Source organism: Leptopilina boulardi, unplaced genomic scaffold (genome assembly GCF_019393585.1).
Source record: "Leptopilina boulardi isolate dan_hultmark-lab unplaced genomic scaffold, ZJU_Lbou_2.1 LbouV2_266, whole genome shotgun sequence".
Lineage (NCBI taxonomy): Eukaryota > Metazoa > Arthropoda > Insecta > Hymenoptera > Figitidae > Leptopilina > Leptopilina boulardi.
The window spans coordinates 4454014-4466826 of record NW_026137825.1 but is presented as its reverse complement, the minus strand read 5'-3'; the positions used below and the strand labels follow the sequence as shown (position 1 = coordinate 4466826).

Here is a 12813-nt window from a genome sequence, read left to right as displayed (position 1 = left end):
CAAAATTAAAAAAAAAAATTTTTTTTTTTGAAAAAATTGTTTTAATTCTTTTTTGATATTTTCTGATTTGCTTCCTTTTTGAAGGGGAAGACGACTTACTCTCCCTATAACTGAGAGATGCGAACTTGAACTGAAACCGAACTGATCTTTCATCGCATAATATTGTAGAATTCAAGTTGCCGATCAAACGGGAGTTGACTGTTTATTTCTTTTCATTATTATTTCTCAGTTCTTCCCATTTACATTCAGTTTGCAAACTTCTTTTGTTCAAACGCTCACAGAATCACATGCATCTCATCTCTAATTTTATTCTGACGTTATAGATAAATACAAAAGAACAGTAAAAAAAAAATTTTCATTCAGAAAAAAGTCATTGTCTCACTGCCAAAAAATTAAAAATTAAAAAAAAAAAAACTAACTAAAAATAATTAAAAATTCAAAAAAAAATAATAATTAGAAAATTACAAAAAAATAGTCAATTTACTAAAAATTTAATTTAAATTGAAAAAATACAATAAAATAAATAAATAATAAAAATAATAATTTCAATTTTCATTTTTAAATAATATTTATAAAATAAATAATAATAATAATAATAATAATAATAATAATAATAATAATAATAATAATAATAATAATAATAATAATAATAATAATAATAATAATAATAATAATAATAATAATAATAATAATAATAATAATAATAATAATAAAATAATAAAATATAATTAAATATTTTAAACTTTAGTTTTCTTTAAGTTTATATTTTTGTAAATTTAAATTTATTTAATTAATTAACATATGAAGAGGGAAATAATTATTCTATAATTTATTGTATAATAATTTTAAAAAATAATTTAAAAAAATAATTGAAAAAAATAATAATTTAAATTTTATTTGCAATTTTTTATTATATACAAATTTTAAACGATATTTTTATTTATATTTTTTTTTAACTTAATTTCAAAAATTTTTAAACAAACAATTTCTGTAATTGAAAAATTTTTATGTGCACTTGAAAGAACATTGATCGCATAATGTGTATAAATTTCATTCACACACTCACGACCTTCCATTATACTGTTCGCATTTTTCTAGTTAACATTGTTACGCGAATGTTCTCATTAAAAATCATATATTAAAAAAAATAAAAAGCTTTTTTTTCTACAATAATGATAAAATAATGTAATAGATAATTTGCCTTTTACAAATTATTATTTTCATTAAAAACTTTTAACAAAATTTTATTTATTTAATATTTTTTTTATTTAATATTTTTTTTAATATTTAATTTTATTTTTTTATAAAATAAAACCAAATTTAATTTTTTTTTAAATTTATTTAGTATTATTTTATTTATTTAACAATGTAAACGGGTTTTATTTGTTTCATTTTTTTTTCATTTATATTTATAGCAAAGGTATAAAATAATAAATTTCAATTTTTTATTTACTTCCATTGATTTACATATTTTATTTTATTTTTTTTCGTTTTATATTTGTGAAAATAAATTTTGCTATTTTATCGCAAAAAAAAAACTGTTGAGTTCAAAGTACAGATTTAGATAAATTTTTGTCGCAAGTTTAGAATAGAAAAAAAAAAATCTTAGGGCATTAACTCCTGTCAAGAATTCTACAGGCAGGAAAAAAAACCACTTGGAGCTGATCAAATAGTCTTTTAAAATTTTTTTTTTTTTTTTTTTTTTTGATAACATAATTGAATAAATTAAAATTCAAGGACAAAAAAATATCAGTGTTAGATGTATTATAATTTTAAGTGATAAATTGAAAATAATTATTTATATTAAAAATGTTATTAAATAATAAGTGGAAATAATTATCAAAAAAAAATTATTAAATGATTACGAAATCCAAGTTGAAATTGCGTGTCAAAAAATGTCAATAAAAAAAAATTTCAATTATTGTTTATTTATTCCCAAAATATATTTTTTTTCCAAAATTATTATTTATCAAATAAAGGATTATTATATTTTAAAATAATTATTTTTTTATTTTAAAATAATTTTTTTTTTATTTTATTTTCCTTTTTTGATATTATTTTTTTTTCCATTATTATGAATAAATTTTCAAAAGTTGAATTTTTTATGGAAGCTAATTTTAATAAATAAACAGAGTAATTGTTATTTTATTTTATTTTTTTTAGAATTTTTGAAAAATTTATGTATTTATGCGTCGAAATAAATAAATATGCTGCGTCGCCTGCAGATATGCAATCCGTTTAACTCCCCTGCAAAAAATAGACTTGACCAATAAAAAAAATTAAATTTACTGTATTTATAAAAGTTGATAATATCAAATAATATCAAAAGAGGAAAATAAAATAAAAAAAAATTATTTTAAAATAAAAAAATTATTATTTTAAAATAATTGTATAATTATATTCAATTTCAAAAATATTTACGCACTAAAGTTGTTTATAAAAACGATTCATTATTGAAAAAAAAGAAGTATTGCTTCACTTATTGTTGTAAATTGCTGTAATTACATTCAATAATTAGTAGATTACCTGTTATTTTCGCTTTCAAATATAATCTTATCTTATATATATTCTCATATCGAATTAATCATCAGATGGCGTTGTTTCGCGCGTCATTCTTGTCATTCTCAGCATCATTGTCATTTTTAGTGTTACACCCATATATATATACTACAGTATAATTTCAAGTAAAATTTTATACATTATTTAAATATTTTAAAATCTATATTGATAAGTGAACAACGCCTTTTATTTGTATACCGGATGATGATAAAAGGCGCTTTGTTTTGAAATTGAATTTCCTAAGTGCAGTTAAGTATAGTTCGAGGTGCAATTAATTGATCGTGATTATACAAATGCCATAAATGGCACATGGATGTGTCAATGAGTGTTTAAAATATTTTAATGTGCTCGGAAAATATATTTTATAAATATAATACATATATGTGAATCATCAATTTTAGCCTATAGTGTAAATGAATGTGTTACACTTAACCGATCTAACCTATAAAATCATTTAACTCTGTTTAAAAAAAAAAAAAAACTAAATCAAAACGGAGCGACGAAAGTATTTCCGTTTTCGTAAAAAAATGAGCTTAAGCATCAGTAAGTTTTTTTCTAAAAAGAAACATCACAGTGGTAATAATTTGGAAACATTAAATACAGCTGCCGAAATTGGACTTCCAACAAATGTATCACATCAGTTTCATGTCAGCAAAAATAAATTCACAGGTTTGTAAGAATGGTATTGATATAAATCTTTGCGGGGGGTTATGGAACAATATAAATAGAAGTAAAATTTATTTAAATTACTTTTCTAAATTAATATTTTAATAACTAGAAGATTATATATATATATATATATAAGTTAAATTTGTAAATCTTAGGACAACTGGAAGGTCTTCCAGATCCATGGATTCGATTGTTAAACACGCAAATAACAAAATCGGAGCAAACACAACATCCTACGGCAGCATTGCAGGCTATTAAGTATTATAATTATTCGATTAAGAGAAAACCACAAGAAGAGGTTTTTAAACCATTTGTAACGCAAGATCTTATCGAGGAAGAGTCACAGGAAATTGATAAGATTTTGGCGAAAAAATATCAATCAGGCGGTTCTGATGGTTCGGCTTCTGCAAGTTCGACTGATAGTCAGGTAATTTTTCAAATTATTCACGATAGCAGAGTGTCTAGAGATTTGGAATTCCATGAAAACCTGGAAAAGTCCTTGAATTTTTTTTTTCTTTTTTTTTCCAATGTATGAAACTATTTTCAAGTTATTTTAATAAAATGTGATTTTTTCGACTTTTTCTAATACATTTTTTAAAAAAAATTTACGATTTTTTTTTAGAATAAAATGCGCATTTTCCAAAATTAAAATAATTTAAAAGAATATTAAATAGAATTCTTTGCAAAATTAATTATATTTAATAATTTTAATCAAGTTCTTTAAAAATTTTCATTATTTTTATTTTTTTTTCAATTGAAAGTCCTTTTAAATTCAATTATCTAAAATACCTATGTAAAAAAAATTCATTAATTAAAATTTATGAGTTTTAATTTAAAATTTCCTGAAATTTATAATTATTTCTAAAAATTTTTATTTCAACTCTCCAAAAAATCATTTACTTCTAAAAATTTTAACTCTAACTTTTTTAAAATTTCAATTATTTTTCAAATTGTTACTAAATTCATTTTTTTTTTTTTTTTTTTTTTTTAATAATATTTTAATGAAGTTCTTCAGAAAAATTTAATTATTTAAAATATTTTTTAAACTTCTGAATTCAAATAATTTGCATAAATTATATTTCAAAATTTTTTCTTTTTTAAATTTTAAATTATTTTTTCAAATTTGTCCTATACTGAAATGAATTCTTGAAAATTTGTCTCCGTGTTTAATTTTGAAATATTGAAAATAAAATTTCTTTTATTGAAATTCAATAATTTCTAAAAAATTTTAAATTAAACTCTTCCAAATTTAATTATTTTTAAAATTTGAATTAAAAATCTTCTGAAATTCAATTATTTAACAAATTTTTAAATAAAATTCTTCACTAAATTAATTATTTTTAATAATTTTTATGAAATTTAATAATTGTTTATAATTTTTAAAAAATTGGCAAATAAAATTATCATTCTTCATCAACAGAAATCACTAGAAATTTCTCTTATTTTAATTATTGTCTGAAATTTAACACAATTTTTTGAAATTTAATTACTTTCCAAAATTTCAATTAAAATTCAATTATTTTCAAAATTTTCAATTCAAAATTAATCAAAATTCAATTATTTTTAAATTTTTCAATTCAAAATCAATTAAAATTCAATTATTTCCCAAAATTTCAATTCAGTATTAATTGAAATTGAATAATTTTTCAATTTTTCAATTCAAAATCAACTAAAATTCAATTATTTTCGAAAATTTCAATTGAAATTCAATTATATTCAAAAATTTCAATTTAAAAACTTCTAAAATTTTTTTGAAATTTAATAATTTCAATTATAACTCTTCTAAAAATCCAATTATTTTTAATGATTTTTATAATAGTTTTCGAAAATTCAACTATATGAAACCATTTTTCGCTTAAAAAGTTTTCAAATTATTTTATTTCTATCTGCAATTTCTAAAAAAAATTTTTAGTGAAATCATCAAAAATTTTAAATTAAAAATCACATGAAGTTCAATTGATTTTAAAAATCAAAATTATATAAATCTTTGAAAATTCAATTACTTTTAAAAAATGTTATCAAAAATTATTTGATAAATTATTTTCAATTCTGTAAAATTTAATTAAATTGTTTGAAAATTAACAAATTTAAATTCAATTATTTCTAAAAATTTCAACTTTAACTCTTCCAAAATTATTATTTAAAAAAAAATTTTTATTTAAAAATCTGTAAAACTTGATTATAAATATTGCCTGAAATATTTTTGACAATCAAAACTAAAAAAAAAAGAACTATGACAAAATTTTTAATTCAAATAAATTGCTTAAATCAGATTTGAAAAAATTATAAAAATGGAACTTTAAGAAATTTTTTTTTTTTTTTTTTTTAGAAATTTTGTCCTACTTAAATAAAATTTTGAAATTTTGTCTTTTAGTTCAATTATGAAATAGAAATAAATTTTCTTGATAATATTTTTATAGAATTAATAAAATGAATTTAATATCTAATAACATTAGTCATTTAAAGTAAAATATTCATTGACCAATTAAATTTTGTTAAAATAAAAAAAATCGACTTCTATTTTTTTTTAATATAAATCGACTTTTTTTGCTCCTTAAAGTGGATCCGAGGCCTTTTTTTTCTTCCTTTAAATTCAATCCGAAGCCTAAAAATGCAAAAAAAAAAATTAAATTTATTTATTACTAGTTTATTATAAAATGAGACTTAAAATAATTTAATTTTGTAAGTTTAATATATTTTTTTAATTATTAAATTAATTATTTATTAAATTATTATTTATTAAAATAGTAAATACTTGGAAAAAAGAATTTTTTAACCTGAAAAAGTCCTGGAATTTTATTTGCCATAAGCGCTAGACATTCTGAGTTAGGTTCATTTTCCGGTATATTAAAGAATTTGTTTAATCGACAGATTCAAAGGGTACCCGAGCTACCGCCAAAATTGGGAAAACCACCAAAGCCAGCACCACGTCAACATACAAGAACGGAGAAAACATTGACTGAAATTTTGGAAGATTTAAGTAACTATCAAATCGAAGACAACGATGATGATGATGAGAATTCACACAATGAAATTCATGTGCCTCAAGAAACATTTATACCCGACACAGAGGAAAGTCCTGTACTTCGACGTAAAACAGAATACATTGTCTCAAGACTCGGTGATGAGGAAGTATTTGATGAATTAAGAAAAATTTGTCACTGTGACGATCCAAATTATCGTTTCAAAAGAAGTAAAGAAGTTGGCGCCGGTGCATCGGGAACAGTATTTATTGCCACCGATCTTAAGAATGGCGAGAAAGTTGCAATAAAAATAATTGATCTTTCAAAACAATTGAAAAAAGAACTAATTCTCACTGAGATTAAAGTACTCAAAGAATTTCAACATCCAAATCTTGTGAATTTTCTCGACGCCTATCTTCTCGATGAACATTTATGGGTTGTTATGGAATTATTGGAAGGTGGACCATTAACGGACGTTGTCACTGAGACAGTAATGAAGGAGGCACAAATTGCCGCTGTATGCCGTGAAGTTTTAAAAGCCATAAGTTTTTTACATTCAAAAGGTATAATTCATCGTGATATTAAATCAGATAATGTTCTATTGGGAATGAGAGGCGAGGTGAAGGTGACGGATTTTGGATTTTGTGCAAATATTGTTGGCGATGAAAAACGACAAACAATGGTTGGTACGCCATATTGGATGGCGCCAGAAGTTGTAACACGAAAGCAATATGGAAAAAAAGTTGATATTTGGTCATTGGGAATAATGGCAATTGAAATGATTGAAGGTGAACCACCTTATATGAATGAGGCACCATTGCGTGCACTTTATTTAATAGCATCAGCTAATGGTAAACCATCAATTCCAAGATGGAATACATTGAGTCCATTGTTTCAAAATTTTCTCGAATGTTGCCTAGCCGTTGAAGTTGATGAACGTTCATCTGCCGATGAATTACTTGCACATCCATTTTTAGACAATTGTGCCGAACTGAGTAGTCTTAATCCGCTTATTCGAGCGGCGCAAAAAGTTTTACACAAGGCTTTTTAAATTCCATATATAGTTTATTTTTTTTTTTTTAATAATTAGTAGAGGAAAGTTTACTTTCGTCTCTTAGACTGAGGGCAAAACAATTTTTTTAAAAAAAAAAAAAGCCAAAACGAAAGTTAAGAAAAATTAAATTAATATAGGAAATTATCAAATTAATTAATGAATTATAAATGAAATTCATTATTTATTTTTCTAAATAAATTTAAAAGAAATCAAATTTCATTAATTGAAAATGATTTTGTTTAAATACTCTCCTCTACTTTTCACAAAATAGAAAAAGGGAACAATTGTAGTGCCAGTCACATTTTGTATTAAGATTTAGTATTAATTACCAAAACTTTTTATCAATTGAATTTTTAAAACAATTTTACACATTTTGTAGCCCTTTTTATTGTAAAAGGAAAAAAAGAATATGTGCCTGAGAGCATTTTTTTTTATTGCTCAACGCTATTAATCCATGTATATAAAATATATTAGATTGTATTTAACAATGAGGGAAGTAAAGATTTATTTTTACTGCAATTCTATTTAATTTATATATATATATATATATATATATATATATATATATATATATATATATGTTCTAAAAAAAAAATTGTGCAAATTAGACTGTGATATGTGGTCTTTATTTAAAAAAAAAAACGCAATTTTTCTTTTTTTTTTTGAATCAAATATGTAACCAACCAATGGACAATAAATACTTTATTTACAAGTTGAACATTTACAATTTCCGGTGATTGAATTTTCGTTTAGCAAAATTGATTTTAAAAGAAATTTGTTTTTCTAGCTCTTTATTCACATTTCAATTGAGGGTTTTTATTTTGTAAGGTTTCTAGCTACGTTGCAGACTGAACTATCGAGTTCTTAAATTGGAATTACTTTCATTTTTATAGAGTTAGGGATTATTTGGACGAACTCGTTAGCAACTGCGACATCCGATCGATTATAATAAACGATCGGCTCGATACTTAACAATTATCTAAGAAACTGATCTTAAAAAAGAAGAGTTTCGCATTTGTACAATTGTTTTTTTCTTTTTTTTTTTTTTTTGTTTACAAAGGCAGTGCGAGTTTTTGTTTAGTGAAAACTTGCAAAATTAATTTATTCGCGTCGATATCGAAGGGCTTTAGCTCTGCCTACTGCTAGAAAAGTAGGATCCTCTAACATGGCACGAAGTACTGACAAAAAATCGGCAGCTTGATCCTCGTCAATTGCTCGACGATCGTACGATAACGTTACAGTCATTAAAGTTGTTTTCGCTAGTGAAACATCTGAAAAAAATTGTTTAAAATTTTAAAATTTATTTATTACTATTTTTTTTTTGTATTTATTTACCTAATTCAGATCTTCCGGTTCCAACAGCCAAAATTGCAGTTTGCGGTGGATTTATAATAGCGGAAAATTCCGAAATGCCAAACATTCCAAGATTGGAGATCCTTTAAATAAGACAATTTTTTTTTTTTATTATTATTAACAGAATTTTTAGTATTTGCAATATAATAAATGTTTTCTTCCTTACGTGAAGCTTCCTCCTTGAAATTCTTGTGGTTTTAATTTTCCCTCTCGAGCTTTAACTGCAAGTTCTCGAATATTTGCCGAAATATCACTAAGACTTTTTGTTGCAGCATTAAAAACAATTGGTGTAATTAATCCATTTGGAGTTGCAACTGCTACGGAAACGTCAACACTTTGAGCTCGCACCGTCTAAAAAAATAAAATAATTTCATTGAATTGAAAAAAAAAACAAAACAATTTTATTGTTATAAAATAAATTACCTGTCCATTTTGATATAAACAATTAATATCCGGACATTCTAAAAGTGCGTGAGCAACTGCCTTTGTCACAAAATCATTGACTGATACTTTCACATTATCAGCTTGAAGTTTACTTCGTACTTCATTGAGTTTATCAATTTTTATTTGTATACTCGCGTAGGAATGAGGAATATTGCTCTAGAAGAAATTGATTAATTTAAAAATAAATACAAAAGGTGAAAAAAAAGAAAGAAAATGTACCTTTGATTCGCCGAGTCGTTTTGCAATAACGGCTCTAATATTCGATACTTCTAGATCCTTATAAGTAGATGGGCCAGTTGATCTTCTTGTCCGGGTTGAAATAATTGAATCTACACTTTTCTTAACACCCACCATGGGTTCTGTAAATTATTCAATAATTATCGAAAAAAAAAATCATATACAATCAATTAATAAATTAATAAATCTTACCCGATTTCAAAGATACTTTTTGAACATTATTGCTTTCAATAAAAGTTAAAACATCGCTTTTTAAAAGACGATTTGGTCGTCCAGTTCCTTTAACTGATCCTGAACTTAAACCATATTCTTCCAATAGTCGCTTCACAGCCAAGCCATAAACTCTACGATTGGGAAATTAAAATTAAAACAGGGTATTTAAAAAAAAAAAAATTATTTTTCTAAATTACGATTAAATTATGTAAATTTAATTACTGGCCACTGGGTGGAGGTTTGGAAGAAGGAGCCAAAGTTGCGGGAGCTGTAGTTTTTTCTTTAGCTGGAGCTTTCTTTGCAGCGCTCACATCCCCTGAAGCTGCTTTTGTCACAACGGGAATTACAATCGTATTTAAATCCATTCCCTTTTCAACTACAATTGCTATTAATTGTCCAACATCTGCTTGTGCACCTTCAGGAACCTTTTAAAAAATTTTTTCAAATTATTAAAATGATATTCACGATTTAAATTTGAAAAATATAATTGTTTTTTATCAAACATTTTTGCAAAATGTTCTTATTAGAAATTAATTTATTTATTCACGATTTAAATTTGAAAAAAAAGGTACCAAAAATTTTGCAAGGACACCCTCTTCATCCATTTCAAAAGTCATGACTGCTTTGTCTGTTTGAATTTCCGCGATTGCATCACCAGGTTCTATTCCATCGCCCTCTTTTTTCAACCATTTTACAATTGTTCCCGATGTCATTGTCGGTGATAGTGCTGGCATTGAAATATTTTGCCTTAAAAAATAGATTAGAAATATAAAATTGGGAAAATAAATTTTTTTTTTTTTAAATTTATACGCACTGTCCAGGAGGTGGTTCAGCAGCTTGAACAGGTGCAGAAGTATCAGTAACGGCAGGAGATGGTGTAGATGATGCAGATGATGTTGAAACAGAATCAGGCATTTCTACACTTTTCCAATCTTCATCGGCATCCACAACTAATGCAATTAATGAACCGACTTTGATATCTTTCGCTCCTTCTTCGACCTGGAAAAATTTAAATAAATATTTCGATCTATTTTTCTTTTTATCACTAATAAGGTTAAAAAATTTTTTAAATAAATATAATAATAAATAATTTAAATTTATTTTAATTTTTTGTCTTTCCCTAACTTTTCTCTGATTTAGTCAGAATTAAAAAATTTTTCTTTCCTAATTAAAATATTTCAAGACAATTTTTAGAAGGAAAATTTTAAATTGAAAATTTCAAAAATAATACCAATGGCAACACTGATTAACGGATAAAATTTTTAAAAAAGAATTTAACTTACGACTATTTTGGCGAGAACACACTCATCGTCATATTCCATAGTGACAACTGCTTTATCGGTCTGTATGTCAGCAAGTGCATCTCCAGCTGCAATTGGATCGCCCTCTTTTTTCATCCATTTGACAATTGTTCCCATTTCCATTGTTGGTGAAAGTGAAGGCATCAAAATAGGTTTGCCTTTCGCTGAAAATAAAATTTTTTTTTTATTTTACCAGTTGTAAATCAAAATACTGAATTATAGAATAAATAAATACGCAACATTTTTATTCAACTACAAAAAAATAAAAAATTTGTCTTAGTAATTATAATCCTAGTAAAAACAAATATTGACAATTAACATTCAAATAACAAAAAAAAAAGTAGATATCTGTCAAAATTTTTATATATTTTCGATTCAAAAAAAAAACATTTTTGACAGATTACCATGCAACCTTTTCAAATTTTGATTGCATAACCAAAAAATAACATTATAATAATAATAATAATAAACAATTTGATTAGAATCTATTAAAACATTAAAAATTTAATTAAAAATTTTTAATTATTATATTTATCTATAAAAATAAAATTACTTCGACATGTGAAGTATTATATTTTGAAACATAACCTCACTTTTTGGAATTATTGTAAATAATGCATTATTTGTTTATAATAACATACCATCGAATATTTGACTTGTATGAAAACATAATCGTTGAAGATTTATAGGTAAAATAACACGTGGCACTTTTTGATTTATAAGTCTTATTGAAAACAGACCGATTTTACACCTCACCATTTGCGCCATTTTTGATGTTACTAGCAGACGACGACCTCGCAGTGACCTCTAAAGTCATTTTAAGATTTAATGTTATTTTTATGGTCTTTATTAGTCATTTTTTTAAAAAAGCAATTATAATCTAAATTTAACAATAATAAAAAATTATAAAAATATATATATATATATATTTTTTTTATAATAAAAAACGATTAATTTGTAATATTTATTTATCAAATTACTATTATGTAATTTGCTATATTATAAAATAATTATTTCTTAATTATTAATTAATTTTTACTATTGTTATTAATATTATTGTTATAATTTAATTAATTTTATTTTTTATTTCATGAAAAATTTCCCGCGTCGAAAAATTTGTTGTCACGTGACAGCTGAAATCACGTCACGTGACAATTGGAATTCTTTTCCGAAAAAAAATTATTTTCATTCTCCAAAATATAAAATTAAATATTATTTTTATAACATTTTCTAATTTTAAATTTTATGATTATAATTTTTCAATATACTTCATTCAATTATAGAAAAGTATTTTGATTTAAAATATGTTCAATTTTGAAATTTAATTTTCTTACGTTGGCAGCCGTATGATTGAATGAAATTGTTGCCTACTCTCAGGCGTAACGGAAATCTTTTGGCATCATCGGCATCAACTTTTTTGTGATTTCTGTTAATTAAATGTTATTTATTTGTATATTTTAATTGAATTTCGTGATCTAAATGAATAATTGTTAATATTTTTATAGAAGTTTATTTAAATTGAGTAATTTAAAAAGTGTTTTCAGTTTTAAATGTGATTATTGAAAAAAAAAATGTTGTGCACGTGGAATTATCGGAATCTGATTTTGCAATTTTTCTTTCATTATTTAGTCTTATCGTTTGTTTTTGTTGCATAAAACTTGTTTCTATCATGAATTGTTTAGATGACAGTGTAAAAAAAGAAATATTAATTCTTAATGACGATAATATTTCAGTTATCTAACCTATTAAATACATATTTATTCTCAACGAGTGTATTAGTGCGCGTATATAAATAAATTTTTGGTTATTTAACATGTAAGCAAAAAATTTATAGATATCGAGTATTTTTATAAACTATACAAATAATTTATCTTTCTTTTTCAAAAATTGGTTTTCAACGATGTGATGATCAACGATAAGGAAGCAAAAATAATGAGTGAGTTTTTTAAAACATATTTTCTATTGATTTTTTCTTTAAAATAATGGAATATTTCTAGTTTTTTTTTTTTTTATCTTAAAT

The 12813-nt window shown here is 23.6% G+C and overlaps 2 protein-coding genes and 1 long non-coding RNA gene across 3 annotated transcripts in view; 2 read left to right on the top strand and 1 right to left on the bottom strand.

The window, feature by feature from the left end:
• Positions 1-2603: 2603 nt before the first annotated feature.
• LOC127281221 (serine/threonine-protein kinase PAK 1) lies at positions 2604-7734 on the top strand. The gene is made up of 3 exons (XM_051304836.1): positions 2604-3228; positions 3384-3655; positions 6100-7734. Exons 1-3 carry the CDS (start codon positions 3087-3089, stop codon positions 7240-7242), a joined length of 1557 nt encoding a protein of 518 aa, XP_051160793.1. The 5' UTR covers positions 2604-3086; the 3' UTR covers positions 7243-7734.
• A 198-nt stretch (positions 7735-7932) lies between these two features.
• LOC127281219 (dihydrolipoyllysine-residue acetyltransferase component of pyruvate dehydrogenase complex, mitochondrial-like) lies at positions 7933-11600 on the bottom strand. The gene is made up of 11 exons (XM_051304832.1): positions 11435-11600; positions 10776-10957; positions 10307-10491; positions 10065-10239; positions 9715-9917; positions 9472-9623; positions 9262-9401; positions 9022-9198; positions 8765-8949; positions 8581-8681; positions 7933-8516 (listed from the first exon to the last, which is right to left on the bottom strand). Exons 1-11 carry the CDS (start codon positions 11559-11561, stop codon positions 8347-8349), a joined length of 1797 nt encoding a protein of 598 aa, XP_051160789.1. The 5' UTR covers positions 11562-11600; the 3' UTR covers positions 7933-8346.
• Positions 11601-12155: 555 nt separating this feature from the next.
• The window catches only part of LOC127281227 (uncharacterized), an 88246-nt gene continuing 87588 nt past the window's right edge, over positions 12156-12813 (top strand). Inside the window, exon 1 of the long non-coding RNA XR_007842938.1 lies at positions 12156-12729. This is a non-coding gene — a long non-coding RNA (uncharacterized LOC127281227). The remainder of the gene's footprint in view (positions 12730-12813) is intronic.